Source organism: Eschrichtius robustus, chromosome 12 (genome assembly GCF_028021215.1).
Source record: "Eschrichtius robustus isolate mEscRob2 chromosome 12, mEscRob2.pri, whole genome shotgun sequence".
In the NCBI taxonomy this organism is placed as follows: domain Eukaryota; kingdom Metazoa; phylum Chordata; class Mammalia; order Artiodactyla; family Eschrichtiidae; genus Eschrichtius; species Eschrichtius robustus.
In genome coordinates, this window is record NC_090835.1 from 6,917,117 (window position 1) to 6,934,736 (window position 17,620).

Consider the following 17,620-nt stretch of genomic DNA (forward strand, 5'->3'; position numbering starts at 1 on the left):
TGTAGAGTTTCTGCCGAGAAATCAGCTGTTAACCTTATGCGAGTTCCCTTGCATGTTATTTGTCAATTTTCCCTTTCTGCTTTCAGTAATTTTTCTTTGTCTTTAATTTTTGCCAGTTTGATTACTATGTGTCTCGGCGTGTTTCTCCTTGGGTTTATCCTGTATGGGACTCTCTGCGCTTCCTGGACTTGGGTGGCTACTTCCTTTCCCATGTTAGGGAAGTTTTCGACTATAATCTCTTCAAATATTTTCTCTGGCCCTTTCTCTCTCTCTTCTCCTTCTGGGACCCCTACAATGCGAATGTTGTTGCGTTTAATGTTGTCCCAGAGGTCTCTTAGGCTGTCTTCATTTCTTTTCATTCTTTTTTCTTTATTCCGTTCCGTAGCAGTGAATTCCACCATTCTGTCTTCCAGGTCACCTATCCGTTCTTCTGCCTTAGTTATTCTGCTGTTGATTCCTTCTAGTGTAGTTTTCATTTCAGTATTATATTGTTCATCTCTGTTTGTTTGTTCTTTAGTTCTTCTAGGTCTTTGTTAAACATTTCTTGCATCTTCTCGATCTTTGCCTCCATTCTTTTTCCGAGGTCCTGGATCATCTTCACTATCATTATTCTGAATTCTTTTTCTGCAAGGTTGCCTATCTCCACTTCATTTAGTTGTTTTTCTGAGGTTTTATCTTGTTCCTTCATCTGGTACAAAGTCCTTTGCCTTTTCATCTTGTGTATCTTTCTGTGAATGTGGTTTTTGTTCCACAGGCTGCCGAATTGTAGTTCTTCTTGCTTCTGCTGTCTGCCCTCTGGTGGATGAGGCTATCTAAGAGGCTTGTGCAAGTTTCCTGATGGGAGGGACTGATGGTGGGTAGAGCTGGGTGTTGCTCTGGTGGGCAGAGCTCAGTAAAACTTTAATCCACTTGTCTGCTGATGGGTGGGGCTGGGTTCCCTCCCTGTTGGTTGTTTGGCCTGAGGCGACCCAACACTGGAACCTACCCGGCTCTTTGGTGGGGCTAATGGCAGACTCTGGGAGGACTCACACCAAGGAGTACTTCCCAGAACTTCTGCCGCCAGTGTCCTTGTCCTCACGGTGAGACACAGCCACCCCCTGCCTCTGCAGGAGACCCTCCAACACTAGCTGGTAGGTCTGGTTCAGTCTCCTATGGGGTCACTGCTCCTTCCCCTGGGCCCTGATGCACACACTACTTTGTGTGTGCCCTCCAAGAGGGGAGTCTCTGTTTCCCCCAGTCCTGGTGAAGTCCTGCAGTCAAATCCCGCTAGCCTTCCAGGTCTGATTCTCTAGGAATTCCTCCTCCCATTGCCGGACTCGTAGGTTGGGAATCCTGACGTGGGGCTCAGAACCTTCACTCCAGTGGGTGGACTTCTGTGGTATAAGTGTTCTCCAGTTTGTGAATCACCCACCCAGCAGTTATGGGATTTGATTGTATTGTGATTGCGCCCCTCCTCCTGTCTCATTGTGGCTTCTCCTTTGTCTTTGCATGGGGGGGTATCTTTTTCGGTGAGTTCCAGTGTCTTCCTGTCCATGATTGTTCAGCAGTTAGTTGTGAATCCGGTGCTCTCGCAAGAGGGAGTGAGGGCATGTCCTTCTACTCTGCCATCTTGAACCAAACTCCTAGTCAATCTCTTAACTTTTCTGAGCCAGCCCTGATTTCCTCATAGCTAAGATGGGGAAAAGTATGGATATGCTACCTCTCTCTGTGGGTTCATCTTGGGGAACAGATGAGACAAAGCAGTAATGACTGACGTCTGCATGCTCACTGTGCATCACACCCCATGCTGAATACTTCTCATTTAACCTTCATAACAACCCTCGAAGTCGATGCCATCATTAACTCCACTTAAAGATAAGGAAACTAGGTTCAAGGGTATTAGGGAATTTTCCTAAGGTTGCACAGCAGATAACTTGATGTAGGATTTAAATCTCTTAGGTTCTTTGCCCTACTTCCTCCCAAAGTGTGTGATAGCACTCTGCAGGAGCAGTGCTTCGGAAAACACTTGCAGAGAAGCTCTGTCTTAACACCTGTCATGCCTACCTTCCAAGAAGCCAAGACCTGGAATGGTGGAGGGGATTGACCTCCCAAGAAGAATCAGGGTGTTTTCCTTGGGTAGGGAGGTGAGGAAGGAATGTTGAAGCAGACGAAATGATTGCTTCCCTTTGAAAGGATGTGATTGCCCCTGATGACCACAAGAGTGACAGCTAATAGTTCCTGAAACCCCCAAGGTGCAACAGTGAAGAAAGCGTCATCCATTGGAATAGGCAGGGCCAGCAAACAGGAGGGGCCAGTAAGTACAGTGAGGCAGCAGGTGGATTGGCTCAGAGGAGCCATCGCCCAGATGGAAAAGGAGCTGTGAGCAGGGCCCAGCCCTAGGTCTGGATGGCCAGGCAGCATCGATGACGTCGGTTCATCAGTGATGGGACCAGTGACATTTAAGGCATGAGTGGAGAGTCTGGGGTACTGGGCACACTACTAGGGAAAAGGTCAAGTAGAAACCCAGGAACAAAGGTCCACAAAGGATCCAGGGCCATGGGTGGAGGAAGGAGCCTAATGTCTGAATGGAACCGTGTGTGCAGGCCAGATGTGCATCATGGAGGACCTGATTGGGGCCTGCGGGCAGTCAGTGGCCTGCTTCTTTGGGTCAGCATTAGCCCTGGGTTCTGGCGCTGAGCCAAACCTCCCTGGCAGCCACGGAGCCTCAGAGCACAGTGGGGCGTGAGGAAGGAGGAAGAAGAGGGAAGCTAGGCAATCTTCTTTTCTCCCATACCCTCCCTGCAGAACAGGGTTGGGAAGGACTTCCCCTGTGATGTAAAGGGTCTAAAAGCAGCTGGGTGTGGTTTTTCTTGTCCCTTTCAGAAGGAAATTCCCTGTCAGAGAAGTGAGAATGTTGACATGCTAGCTTCCTGCCCGATAGTGATGGTTCTTTGAGGTTTGATTAATTTCAGGTAGATTCTGGTCCACACTAGACTCAGTCCTGGTGACTGCCCCCACCCCACGCCCCTCCGCCCAGCCTGCCGGCTTCCCGAGCTGTCCTCTCTTTGCAGCATGACGCCCAGATGGACTACTACGGCACCCGCCTGGCAACCTGCTCATCAGACAGGTCCGTGAAGATCTTCGACGTGCGCAACGGAGGGCAGATTCTCATCGCCGACCTCAGGGGGTGAGTGCAGCCGACCCCGGGCAAGGTCTCAGAGAGTGTTTGGGCTTCTCAGACGTGGCAGGAAGGGCCGAGGGCCAGATCAGAGCAGCCCGCAGTGCAGTCAGCGGAGAGGACACCTGGTCCCAGCCAGCCGGCTGCCCTCATCAGGTATCCCAGGCCGATGGAGCCAGGAGCGAATGCCAATTCTGCCGCCCAAATGCCCACTGGCAGACCTGGGGCGAGGGAGTCAGTTATAGGCTCCCAGAGCCTCCACCCACTCACCCCCAACACAGGCTGCCGCTGTCTCCGCCCAGGTAGAGCCTACTTGCAACAAGCGTCCAGCGGCCACTGCTGTTTTCAAAAGTGGGAAACTAGCTTTTTTTTTTTTAAACAAGTTTAGCTACCACATGATCTAAAGTGACTCAAGGCTGGTGATCTAAGAATGTAATAGTAATTATATAAATCCCATAATTCTGCCTGTTTGCCCATGGCAGGTACTCAGTGAATATTTACAAATGTTTGATTTACCTTTCTCCCTGTTGAGATTCTTGAGATCCTGGCTCTCATTTTTGTGGCCGCACGCTAGTGCTTTCCCTCAGTTCACTACCTCAGGTAGATGGGGTTCTTAACCTGGGTACCATGGATCTCCAAGGGTTCTGTGGGTAGAATTCAGGAGGTGGTGAACTGGGAAAGGGAAAAAATTACCTCTTTATTTTCAGTGACTCTGATATTTAGCATTTCCTTCAATTATGGCTATAGGCCAGGAACCAGAGTAGTATTCATAGACCTGTCACTTTGTTACCAATAGGAGTCATAGATTTTTTTTTTTAAATAAATTTATTTATTTATTTATTTTTGGCTGAGTTGGGTCTTTGTTGCTGCATGTGGGCTTTCTCTGGTTGCAGTGAGCGGGGGCTACTCTTCATTGCGGCACGCAAGCTTCTCATTGTGGTGGCTTCTCTTGTTGCGGAGCGCGGGCTCTAGGCGCACGGGCTTCAGTAGTTGTGGCTCGTGGGCTCTAGAGTGCAGCCTCAGTAGTTGTGGCACACGGGCTTAGTTGCTCCGCGGCATGTGGGATCTTCCCGGACCAGGGCTTGAACCCGTGTCCCCTGCATTGGCAGGCGGATCCTAAACCACTGCACCACCAGGGAATACCGTCACAGATATTTTTATATCACATTACAGTTGTTGTAGCTTTCTCAAAACAGCATTTATGCTTATCACTACTTTGAAGTTAGAATGGTTATTAGACTTGCCACTAGAGTTTGTTACTTAAAGTGTTAACAAAGAAGCACACGTATCACTAATAACATAAATTGTTCTTTAACGTTTTGATAACTGTATATCAATATAATTGGGTTTTCTTTATAATCATAGTTCTATGTATTTTATCCATTATTCTGAGAAGGGACCATAACGTTCACCAGACTGCACAGGAGAAGTTAAGAGTCGCTGACAAGTGGGTGTTCAGTACATGTTTGTGAATGGATTAAAAAAGACATAGCTAAGTCAGTAGCCATTTAGGGGGAAAGGCCTAGAAGTTCCACCTCTTCCTGAGTGTCAGGAGTCCAGTGGCTGAGGAGCCAAATGTCGCCTTCCCTGCTCAGTAGCCCGTGGCTGAGCGGAGGGCTCTGAGGGTGAGGCCTGGCTGCCAGCACTGGCGGGGGCTGCACGTCTCCTGTCACTCGGTGCTCTGCTCTGTGTTTTTCTTGTGCTCAAAGTATGAAAAATATTGGAGGGTAATAAATTCAGGCCCCCATTCTTTGTTCCCTCAGTTAAAATTATGCTAGTTGTAGGACGTTTGAGTCTACAGGAGTTTCATTAGCAGCTCCTTTGTAGAGACTGGGGATGGACCATTGTCCCAGCTGGAGGGAGGAGAGCTCTGAGTGTCAGCAGTCCCGGGCTGAATGGGTGAGCAGGGAGCAGTGCTCAGAGCTAACAGGCATCAAGCTTGTGTTTTTTCCTTTTCTTGTACCAAGCACTGTTCTAAGCTCTTTACTGAGTTATCACGAACATTTCCCTCATGACCGCCATGTGAAAGAAGTCTTGTTGACATCTCTATTAAGAGACAAAGCCAAAGAGAGGATATGGCCCTGGCCTAAAGTCAAGCAGCTAGTGAGTGTGGAGTGGGTGTGAAAGAGCCTGTCCCATCCCCTCTGTGCCATCCACCTCTTGTGTGCTGGGTGCCCCCCGTTCTGAGGGATGGCCCCAGTACAGAGCCTAGCACAGGGTACGTGCTCAGACAGTGAACGCACAGAGATGGGAAGAGAAGAGAGAGACATGCCTTTTGAAAAAGTTAAAAGAGTAGTGGCAAGTATCAAAATGAAATAGTTACTGCCTCCTCAAGAAGGTGACCGTCTGGGAAGATGAGTAGTGATTCATCTACAGATACATCCTGAGCACTTGTGGGGGTGAACCCTGGATCTATTGGTGACTGTGCTGATGCCAGTAGATGTAGGCTATGCTGGCCACCGTCTGGGGTAGGTGAGGGCTCTGCCGGGTCGGGACAGAGGGGCTGACTCGCCTTCGGCCTCAGGGTCCTCACTGCCCAATGACGGTCCCTTTTGGAGTGACATTATACACAGCTCTCCGTTTTGAAATTTTTAGGCAGTTCTGTCCTGAGAAGCCATTCACTTCTGTCCAAAGTAGTGGCTGGCAGAGCACTGTGGGTTCCTTTGGCCCATTTGAGCAACCTCTGACCCTCTCCCCTTGCAGTCATGAGGGTCCTGTGTGGCAAGTGGCCTGGGCCCATCCCATGTATGGCAATGTCCTGGCATCGTGCTCCTACGACCGGAAAGTCATTATCTGGAAAGAGGAAAATGGCACCTGGGAGAAGACGCATGAGCACACGGGACACGACTCCTCAGGTACACTGAGTGTGGCGGGAGAGGGCGGCGGGCAGAGGGGCCCTGGGGGAGAGGGGGAGTCCTCTGTCTTGGCTAACGCTCAGCTTTCCTCTTGTGATGCTCCTCGTTTGTCCCTTGGGCTTCAGTTGCTTTTCTGTTACTCTGTCCACAGCAGAGGTAAGGCCTTAAGACCTAAAGCCAATCCAAAGCAAAATGAGAAAAGCAAAGACAACATAGCGAGATTTTTGGTTTTTTAAGGTTTATTCATTTTAAGTACTGGCCTTGTTCTCAGATTATAAGATAGGCTTTAGTTTATGATGATGTTAGTGATGGGTTTTTAAAATCTCCTTAATTGACAAAATTACAACCTCCCCCTGGTGATCCCTACAATTTTTTTTTTTAGAAATTTAGTAAAACAGTAAGTCTCAGAACTGAAAGTCTGCTCACTGTGCCTCCCTCCTTCCTGCAGTAAACTCTGTGTGCTGGGCCCCCCATGACTACGGCCTGATCCTAGCTTGTGGGAGCTCGGATGGAGCCATCTCTCTGCTGACTTACACTGGGTTGGGCCAGTGGGAAGTGAAGAAGATCAACAATGCTCACACTGTAAGTCACACCCTTCCTGTGTATAGGGGGTAGCTCTGTGGCCTTGCCACGTGTCCCCTGTTCACTCCTTAGAGAGTGGCAGGAACAGTGTCACTGCTGTGCAGTGGGCCAGGGGAGGGGGCTGCTGATCAGACATGCTTGGGAGAGCAGCTCTGAGCCTCTCTGCTCTGAAGCCAGACAGGCTGCATCCAGGGAGGCCAGTTGGCACCAGCCTCATTCAGCCCATGGCAGGGTTGGCACTGGTTCCTCCAAGTCGTGGAGGGCCAGGGCACTGGCAAGGTGGCAGCAGTAGGCTGCCTAACTGCCACTCTTGCTATGGACACCTCAAGTTGACATGGCCTGCAGTGGTCATTGGGACTCCTGGAACTGAGTGGTGGTAAAAATCATCATAGGAATTTAGTTCTCTACTTGTAGTCATTGGACATTAAGGTTAAAACAGTCAGGAAAGCACAGTGGGGCTTCCCTGGTGGCACAGTGGTTAAGAATCCACCTGCTAATGTAGGGGACACGGGTTCAAGCCCTCGTCCAGGAAGATCCCACATGCCGCGGAGCAGCTAAGCCCGTGCGCCACAACTACTGAGCCCATGCACCACAACTACTGAAGCCCACGCACCTAGAGCCCATGCTCCGCAACAAGAGAAGCCACCGCTATGAGAAGCCCACACACCACAATGAAGAATAGCCCCCGCTCACCGCAACTAGAGAAAGCCCGCACACAGCAACAAAGACCCAACGCGGCCAAAAATAAAATAAAGTAAATTAAGTAAATTTAAAAAAAGAAAGAAAGAAAGCAAGGTGGACAGTGAGGTGAAATCTCACATTTATTGAGCGTCTATTGTATGTCATGTAATCCTCTCAAATGTTTGTGAATGAAGGAAAAAATAACAAATGTACAGATTTGCAAGGTAACCAGTCCTGTTCTCATTTTATGATTAGGTAAGTGAGGCTTAGAAAAAGTAAGCGACTTAGAGAAGGTACCGTGCTGAGGTTAGAACCCTGGAATCCATGTACCTTCTGCCTACACAGCAGTCCAGCTTCCATGGCCCCAGCACTTCTGAAAACTACCCAGATGGAAGTCAGCAGCCCCAAGTTTGACACTGTACTTTTGCAGTTCTCAAATTCAGGGGGTCCACAGCCTGCCCAGCCTTCAAGGCCCCAGGAGCCTGTCTCAGGGTCTTGTTACTTGGGACCCTGTGATCCCCATCTGCTGAATAACTTGCAAAACTGAATAGGCTGAGAGGCTTCTGGGAAGATGGTGGGGAATGGCAACATAGTGCTTGAGTCTTTTCCAATCTTTGCATAGAAACCAGCAGAGCAACTAGGTAGCAAAACCAAAACCTCCTGAACAACAGTTGACAACAAAACTGGGTAGCAAGGTATTTCCACAAACTCCAAAATACAAGCAGAGAGCAATGGACCACTGACAACCAACCGCAAGACTGCGAGGTATTGGCATCCGAGCAGGAGGAAGAAGTAATGCGATGCCTTCCAGCACACCTGAGGAGTACCCCCAGAAGAGCCAACAGGTGTTCACTGGAAAGCATAGCTGGCTGGTTGGTGAACAGCAGCTGTTTGAGAACAGGAATTTTGTACTTTTGTCTGTAACTTTTTTTTTTAATTAAGATAAAATTCACATATCATAAAATTCACCCTTTCTTAGAAGTATACAGTTCTGTAGTTTTTAATATACTCACGAAGTTGTACAGCTCTCACTGCTAATATCCAGATCTTTTTCATCACCCAAAAAGAAACCCCATTAGCAGTTACTCTCCACCCCACCCTACCCCTAGCCCCAAGCAACGCTAATCTGCCTTCTGTCTCTATGGATTTGCCTATTCTGGACATTTCCTGTAAATGGAATTATACAGTATGTGGTCTTTTGTGACTGACTTCTTTCACGTCGCATGTTTTCAAGGTTCATCCATATCATAGCATGTATCGGTGCTTCATTCCTTTTTATGGCTGAATAATATTCCATTGTGTGAATACACACATTTTATTTTGCCATTCATCAGTTAGTGATCATTTTTAGCTATTATGAATAATGCTCCTACAAACGTTTGTGTGTCCGTTTTTGTGTTTTTAACTTTCTTGGGTAACTGCTTGGGAGTAGAATTGCCAAGTCATGGAATCTCTGTGTTTAACTTTTTGAAGTACTGCTAACTGTTTTCCAAATTAACTGCACCATTTTACATTCCTGCCAGCAGTGTATGAGGATTTCAGTTTCGCCACATCCTTGCCAACACTTGTTGTCTTCTTTTTGATGATAGCCATCCAAGTGGGTGTGAAGTAGTACCTCATCATGGTTTCGATTTGCATTTCTCCAATGACTAATGGTGTTGGGCATCTTTTCATGTGCTTATTGGCTATTTGTATCTCTTCTTTGGAGAACTGACATGGGGCCTGGGGGTTGCATGACCTCATACCAGGTGAGTGCAGGGAGCCCACCAAAAGAAAGACTAAAGGGACTTGGGGAAATCGGACCCTCATGAGCCACTGGGCTTGCTTCCACAATAGTGCCCCTCGTGAGCAGAGGGACACAGAGCCAGAGAGGGACACACACTGAAAGGAAAGAGAGGATGTAGACCAAAGTGGGGGAGAGGAACAGAGCCAGGAAATCCCAGAAGCAAGCTGTCACGTTTGTTACCACTACACAAAAACAGACACTTCTGGACTTAGAAAGGCTTTCCTGAACCTCATTTGATCAGGAAGACTAATTTCACTTAAAAATAACAAAAAAGTATTTGAGGTGAAATCTCAAAAGTTTTCCTTTAAGAAAGTTTTTTCCTTTAAGAAAAAATGAATATGCAGAATAACATTCTCACAGGCAGTGAAAGAAAGACATGCCCACAAAAACAGAACCAGTTGTCACCCACTATTTCCAGTCAAGCTAAGAGACTTTTTTTAAATGACATAAGACATTAAAAAATAGCATAAATCAAAAAAAAATAGCATAAATCAAAATTAGAAAGACTCTGAAGAAATGAGGTGACAGAACTCAGGAAAGAGTTAGAAATTAAAAATTATTTCATAAATAAAGACTAAACTAGAAGGAATACCAGAGCAAATAAACACAACAGATAATGCCTTAAGAGAAATAGTGTGAAAAAGGAAAAAAAGAAAAAATGAAGAAATAAAAAGATTTTGACAAAAAGTGAAGACAAGCAGAGATCAAACGTGAATATTAGGAGTCCAGAAGAAGAAAACAGAACAAATACTAAAAACTGATTCAAGAAGACTACCTTAAAATTTAAAACAATATTTGAAACTACATATAGAGCATACCCTATACTTAAGACTACCAACCCAGAATCACCAGCAAAAAGACCTAAGTATAGTGAAATTACTGGCCTTCAAGGGAAAAAAAAAAAAGTCCTTTGGGCATCTAGGCAAAAGGAGCCATGTAACTAACAAGGGAAACAATTGGATTATCTGGCTTTTCAACAGCAATGATCTGTGCATGAGAAAATGGAGAACACATTTACAATACTCAAGGAAAGAACGTGTGAGCCAAGGATTTATAACTAGCAAAGTTGACTTTCAAGTTCACACAAAGACTTATATACAAAAGTTCATAGCAACTTTAATAGCCAAAACCCGGAAATAATCCAAATGTGTATGAACAGGTGAATGAGTCAACAAATTGTGGTATATCCATACTACAGAAATGCTACCTAGCAATAAAAAGAAATGACTATTGATAAACACAAGATAAATGAATTTTAAAATAATTATGCTGACTGGAAAAAAATCAGACAAAAAGTACATACTGTGATTTCATAGCATGGAAAAGCAAACTGTAGTGACAGCAGATCAGTGGTTGCTAAGCTTGGGGGGTGTGGGCGGCAGAGATGGATTGCAAAGGGATCCCAGGAAACTTGGGGATGATAGATGTGTTCATTCTCTTTTTTACCAATAGTTATCTTTTTAATCACTTCTTCTTTTTATTGAGGTATTAACTAATCACTTCTTTTTTTTATTGAGGTATTAACTAGTCGCCAAGCTGTACATCACATCACCATGACTTAACTTATTTTATAACTGAAAGTTTGTATCCATTCAGCCAGTCTGTGTCTTTTGGTTGGAGCATTTAATCCGCTTATGTTTAAGGTAATTACTGATATGTATGTTCTTACTGCCATTTTGCTAATTGTTGTGGATTTGTTTTTGTAGGTCTTTTTTCTCCCCGTCCTCTTTTGTTTTTCTCTTGTGATTTGATGACTAACTTTAGTGTTGCGTTTGGATTCCTTTTTCTTTTTGTGTGTGTATCTATTGTAGATTTTCAGTTTGTGGTTACCATGAGGTTTTGACATAGCGGTCTATATATAAACAAGGTTGTTTTAAGTTGCTGGTCTTTTCATTTTAAATGCATTCCTGCATTTGTCCTCTCCTCTTCTCATGATTGCTGGTTTTGATGTCATATTTGTGTCTGGATGATTTCCTACCTTTACTGTATGTTTGCCTTTACCGGTGAGCTTTTCTATTCGTAATTTTCCTGTTTCTAGTTGTGGCCGTTTTTTCCCGCGCCTAGAGAAGTTCCTCTAGCATTTATTGCAAAGCTGTCTGGTGGTGCTGAAATCTCTTAGCTTTTGCTTGTCAGTAAAGCTTGTGATTTCTCCATCGAATCTGAATGAGAGCCTTGCTGGGTACAGTACTCTTGGTTGTAGGTTCTTCCCTTTCATCACTTTAAATATATTGTGCCACTCCCTTCTGGCCTGCAGGGTTTCTGCTTAAAAATCAGCTGATAACCTTATGGGAATTCCCCTTGTGTGTTATTTTTTTTTTTCCCTTGTTGCTTGTAATATTTTCTCTGTCTTTAATTTTTGTCAATTTGATTATTATGTGTCTCAGCCTGTTCCTCCTTGGGTTTATTCTGCCTAGGACCCTGCACTTCCTGCACCTGGGTGACTTTCCTTTCCCATGTTAGGGAAGTTTTCAGCTATTATCTCTTCAACTATTTTCTCAGGTCCTTTCTCTCTCTCTTCTCCTTCTGGGACTCCCATAATATGAAGTTGGTGCATCTAATGTTGTGGCAGAGGTCTCTTAGACTGTCCTCATTTCTTTTCATTCTTTTTTCTTTATTCTGTTCCGTGGCAGTGATTTCCACCATTCTGTCTTCCAGCTCACTTAAGCGTTCTTCTGCCTCACTTATTCTGCTATTGATTCCTTCTAGTGTATTTTTCATTTCAGTTATTGTATTTTTCATCTCTCTTTGTTCTTTAGATCTTCTAGCCCTTTATTAAACATTTCTTGTATCTTCTCAGTCTGTGCATCCGTTCTTTTTCCAAGATCTTGGATCATCTTTACTGTCATTACTCTGAATTCTTTTTTGGGTATATTGCCTATCTCCACTTCACTTAGTTGTTGTTCTGGGGTTTTATCTTGTTCCTTTGTCTGGGACATATTCCTCTGCCATCTCATTTTGTCTAACTTTCTGTGATTGCGTTTTCTGTTCTGCAGGCTGCAGGGTTGTAGTTCTTCTTGCTTCTGGTGGATGAGGCTGGTCTGAGAGGCTTCTGCAGGCTTCTTGATGGGAGGGACTGGTGGACGGAGCTGGGTCTTGTACCTCTGGTGGGCAGGGCCAGCTGTGGGCTCAGGAAGACTTGGCAGCCTGTATGCTGATGGATGGGGCTGTGTTCCCACCCTGTTGGTTGTTTAGCCTGAAGCGTCCCGGCACTGGAGCCTATAGGCTGTTATAACTGAAAGGTTGTACCTTCCATCCCTCATCCCCACCTCTGGAAACCACCAATCTGTTCTTTGTATCCATGAGCTTGGGGGTTTTTATTAATTTCACACGTAAGTGAGATCATACAGTTTTTGATTTTTTCTTTCTGACTTATTTCACTTAGCATTATGCCCTCAGGGACCATCCATGTTGTTGCAGATGGTAAGATTTCATTCTTTTTTTATGGCTGAATAATATTCCTCTGTGTGTGTGTACACACCCCACCTATTTATCCATTCATCCATTGATGGACACTTAGCTTGTTTGCATGTCTTGGCTATTATAAATAATGCTGCAGTGAGCGTGGGGGGTGCAGATATATTTTGAATTAAGGGGGTTTTGTTGGGTTTTTGTTTGTTTTTTGGTGTAAGTAGCCAGAAGTGGAATTGCTGGGTCATAAGATAGTTCTCTTTTTCATTTTTTGAGGACCCTCCGTACAGTTTTCCATAGTGGCTGCACCAATTTACATTCTCACCAACTGTGCACAAAGAGGTTCCCTTTTCTCCACACTTGCTGTTTCTTGGCTGTTTGATAATAGCTATTCTTGACAGATGTGAGGTGATATCTCATTGTGGTTTTGATTTGCATTTCCCTGATGATTAGTGATGTTGAGCATCTTTTTATGTACTTGTTGACCCATCTGTGTATCTTCTTGGGAAAACCATATATTCAGATCCTCTGCCATTTTTAAGTTGAATTATTTGGTTTTACTATTGAGTTGTATGAGTTCTTTTATATTTTTGATATTGACCCCTTATTAGATACATGATTTACAAATATTTTTTCCCATTCCGTAGGTTGCCTTTTCACTTTGTTGATGATTTATTTTGCTGTACAGAAGCTTTTTGTTTGATGTAGTTCCCCTTATTTTTGCTTACGTTGCCTTTGCTTTTGGAGTCAGGCCCAGAAAATCATCACCAAGATCAATGTCAAGGAGCTTAGCACCTGTGTTTGCCTCTAGGAGTTTGATGGCTTCAGGTCTCACATTCTTTAATCCATTTTGAGTTCATTTTTATGTACAGTGTAAGATAGTGGTCCAGTTTTGTTCTTTTGTTTGTGGCTGTCAGGTTTTCCCAACACTGTCTGTTGAAGAGACTGTCCTTTCCCCATTGTATATTCTTGGCTCCTTTATCATAAATTAACTGGCCACATATGCATGGGTTTATTTCTGGGTTCTCTGTTATGTTCCATTGATCTATGTGTCTGGTTGGTTTTTTGTTTGTTTTTTTGTTTTTGTTTTTGGTTTTTCTTTTTTACATTTTAGTGATGGTAGAAAATATCAGGTAGACAAGTAAATTGTAGATAGCCAGTAACAGTGTTGTAAAGAGTATGTGTCTGTTTTTAATGCCAATACCATACTGTTTGATCACTGTATCTTTTTAATAAAGGGGTCTTTTGTGATTCCATACAAGTTTTAGGATTGTTTGTTCTAAACAAACAATTTAAATTTTAGGATTGTTCTGTGAAAAATGGCATTGGAATTTTGATAGAAATTGCATGGAATCTGTAGATTGCTTTGGGTAGTATGGACACTTCAGCAATATTATTTCTTCCAATCCATGTGGACGGATATCTTTCATTTGTGTTGTCTTTAATTTCTTTCATCATTGTCCTCAGTGTACAGGTCTTTCCCCTCATTGGTTAAATTTATTCCTAGGTATTTTATTCTTTTTGATGCAATTGTAAATGGATTGTTTTCATAATTTCTTTTCTGATAGTTCATTGTTAGTGTATAGAAATGCAAGAGATTTTTGTACATTGATTTTGTTTCCTGCAGCTTTATTAAATTCATTTATTATTTCTAACAGTTTTTTGGTGGAGTCTTGAGGATGTTCTATATATAATATCATGTCATCTCCAAATACTGACAGTTTTACTTTTTCCTTTCCAGTTTGGATGGCTTTTATTTCTTTTTCTTGCTTGATTGCTCTGGTTGGGACTTCCAATACTTTAATGAGTAAAAGTGGCAAGCATGGACATCTTTGTCCTGTTCCTGATCTTAGAGGAAAAGCTTTCAGCTTTTCACTATTGAGTATGATGTTAGCTATGGGTTTGTCATATATGGCCTCTATTATGTTGAGGTACATACCTTCTATACCCACTTCGTTGAGAGTTTTATCATAAATGGATGCTGAGTTTAATCAAATGCTTTTTCTGTATCTATTGAGATAATTATGATTTTTATCCTTCATTTTGTTAATGTGTATCACGTGGATTGATTTGTGGGTGGTAAACCAACCTTGCATCCCTGGAATACATCTCATTTGATCATGGTGTATGATCCTTTTAATGTATTGTTGAATTTGGTTTGCTGGTATTGTTGAATTTGGTTTGCTGGTATTTTGTTGAGGATTTTATCATCTTTGTTCATAGTTATTGGCCCGTTTAGATTTTCTGTTTCTTCATGATTCAGTCTTGGAATGTTCTGTGTTTCTATGAATTTATCCATTACTTCTAGGTTGTCATTTGTTTGCATATTATTGTTCATAGTGGACTCTGATGATCCTTTGTATTTTTGTGGTATCAGTCTGTATTTCATTTATTTCTGCTCTGATTTTTGTTGTTTCCTTCCTTCCACTAACTGGGCTTCATTTGTTATTCTTTTTCTGGTTCCTTGAGATGTAAAGTTAGGGTGTTTTTGAGACCTTGTTTGTCTGTTTGTTTCTTCAGGTGGGTATTTATTGCTGTGAACTTCCCTCTTAGAACTACTTTTACTGCATACCATAAATTTTGGTGTGTTGTATTTCCATTTTCAGTTGTCTGAAAGTATTTTTCTATTACTCTTTTGATTTCTTTGTTAACCCATTGGTTGTTCAGTAACATGTTGTTTATTCTACACATATTTGTGGATTTTCCAGTTTTCTTCTTGTAATTGATTTCTAGTTTCATATCATTGTGGTCAGAAAAGATGCTTGATAGGATTTCAGTCTTCTTAAATTTATTAAGACTTTTTTTGGCCTAACATATGATCTATCCTGGATAATGTTCCATGTGTACTTGAGAAGAAAGTATACAGGCATACCATGGAGATAGTGCAGGTTCAGTTCCAGACCACCACAATAAAGCGAATATCACAATAAAGGGAGTCACATGAATTTTCTGATTTCCCAGTGCACATAAAAGTTATGTTTAAACTCTACTAGTCTACTGACTGTACAGTAATATCATCATGTCTAAAACAATGTACATACTTTAATTTAAAAATGCTTTATAGGTGAAAAAGCTAAAACCATCATCTGAGCCTTTAGCAAGTCGTAATCTTTTTGCATCAGTGACATCAGAGATCACTCATCACAGGTCACCAAAACAAATGTAATAATGAATAAGTTTGAAATATTAGGAGAATTACCAAAATGTGACACACGGACAGCCAGTGAGTAAATGCTGTTGGAAAAATGATGCCAATTGACTTCCTTGACGTAGGGTTGCCACAACCTTCAGTTTGTGAAGAACTCTATCTATCAAGCGCAATGAAACAAGACACAATAAAGTGAGGTATGCCTGTATTCTGCTACTTTTGAATGGAACGTTCTCTATATATCTGTAAAGTCCATCTGGTCTAATGTGTCCTTTAAGGCTATTTTCTGTCTGGATGATCTATCCATTGACATAACCCTACTATTATGATATTGCTGCCTATATCTCCTTTTAAGTCTGTTAGTATTTGCTTTATATATTTTGGTATTCCTGTGTTGAGTGCATAAATGTTTACAAATGTTACATCCTCTTGTTGAATTGACTCCTTTATCATTATCTAATGCCCTTCTTTGTCTCTTATTACAGTCCCTGTATTAAAGTCTATTTTGTCTGATATAAGTATAGCTACCCCAGCTTTTTTGGTTTCCATTTGCACGGAATATCTTTTTCCATCCCTTCTTTTTTCAGTCTGTGTGTGTCCTTAAATTTGAAGTGAGTCTCTTATAGGCAGCATACAGATGGTTCTTGTTTTTTAAATCCAGTCAGCGACTCTATGATGTCTTTTGATTGGAGAATTTAGTCCATTTACATTTAAAGTAATTATTGATAGGTACGTACTTATTGCCATTTTGGTTTTTTCTGGCTTTTTATAGTTCTTTTGCTCTCTTCCTTTGCGGTTTGATGACCTTTAATGGTACGCTTACATTCCTTTCTCATTATCTTTTGTGTATCTACTATAGGTTTTTCCTTTGTCCTTACAATGAAGTTTACATATATAACAATCCATATTAATAGTCTATTTTAAGTTGATTACAACTTAAGTTTGAACCCATTCTAAAGCTCTACATTTTTTTAAAAGATATATATATTTTATTTATTTATTTATTTTTAATCAGTCATCAATTTTATACACATCACTGTACACATGTCAATCCCAATCGCCCAATTTAGCACACCACCATCCCCACCCCACCTCAGTTTTCCCCCCTTGGTGTCCATACGTTTGTTCTCTACATCTGTGTCTCAACTTCTGCCCTGCAAACTGGTTCATCTGTGCCATTTTCCTAGGTTCCATATACATGCATTAATATACGATATTTCTTTTTCTCTTTCTGACTTACTTCACTCTGTATGACAGTCTCTAGATCCATCCACGTCTCAACAAATGACTCAATTTCGTTCCTTTTTATAGCTGAGTAATATTCCATTGTATATATGTACCACAACTTCTTTATCCATTCATCTGTCGATGGGCATTTAGGTTGCTTCCATGACCTCGCTATTGTAAATAGTGCTGCAGTGAACATTGGGGTGCATGTGTCTTTTTGAATTACGGTTTTCTCTGGGGATATGCCCAGTAGTGGGATTGCTGGGTCATATGGTAATTCTATTTTTAGTTTTTTAAGGAACCTCCATATTGTTCTCCTTAGTGGCTGTATCAATTTACATTCCCACCAACAGTGCAAGAGGGTTCCTTTTCTCCACACCCTCTCCAGCATTTGTTGTTTGTAGATTTTCTGATGATGCCCATTCTAACTGGTGTGAGGTGATACCTCATTATAGTTTTGATTCACATTTCTATAATAATTAGTGATGTTGAGCATCTTTTCATATGCTTCTTGGCCATCTGTATGTCTTCTTTGGAGAAATGTCTATTTAGGTCTTCTGCCCATTTTTGGATTGGGTTCTTTGTTTCTTTAATATTGAGCTGAATGAGCTGTTTATATATTTTGGAGATTAATCCTTCGTCTGTTGATTCGTTTGCAAGTATTTTCTCCCATTCTGAGGGTTGTCTTTTCGTCTTGTTTATGGTTTCCTTTGCTTTGCAAAAGCTTTGAAGTTTCATTAGGTCCCATTTGTTTATTTTTGTTTTTATTTCCATTA

General features: G+C 42.3%; 1 protein-coding gene across 1 annotated transcript in view; it reads left to right on the plus strand.

Moving 5' to 3' along the window:
- SEC13 (SEC13 homolog, nuclear pore and COPII coat complex component) overlaps positions 1-17,620 on the plus strand; it is a 50,128-nt gene that overhangs the window by 7,929 nt on the left and 24,579 nt on the right. Inside the window, exons 3-5 of the mRNA XM_068557322.1 lie at positions 3,051-3,166; positions 5,861-6,012; positions 6,461-6,594. Of these exons, the coding sequence (XP_068413423.1) occupies positions 3,051-3,166; positions 5,861-6,012; positions 6,461-6,594 (402 nt within the window). The remainder of the gene's footprint in view (positions 1-3,050; positions 3,167-5,860; positions 6,013-6,460; positions 6,595-17,620) is intronic.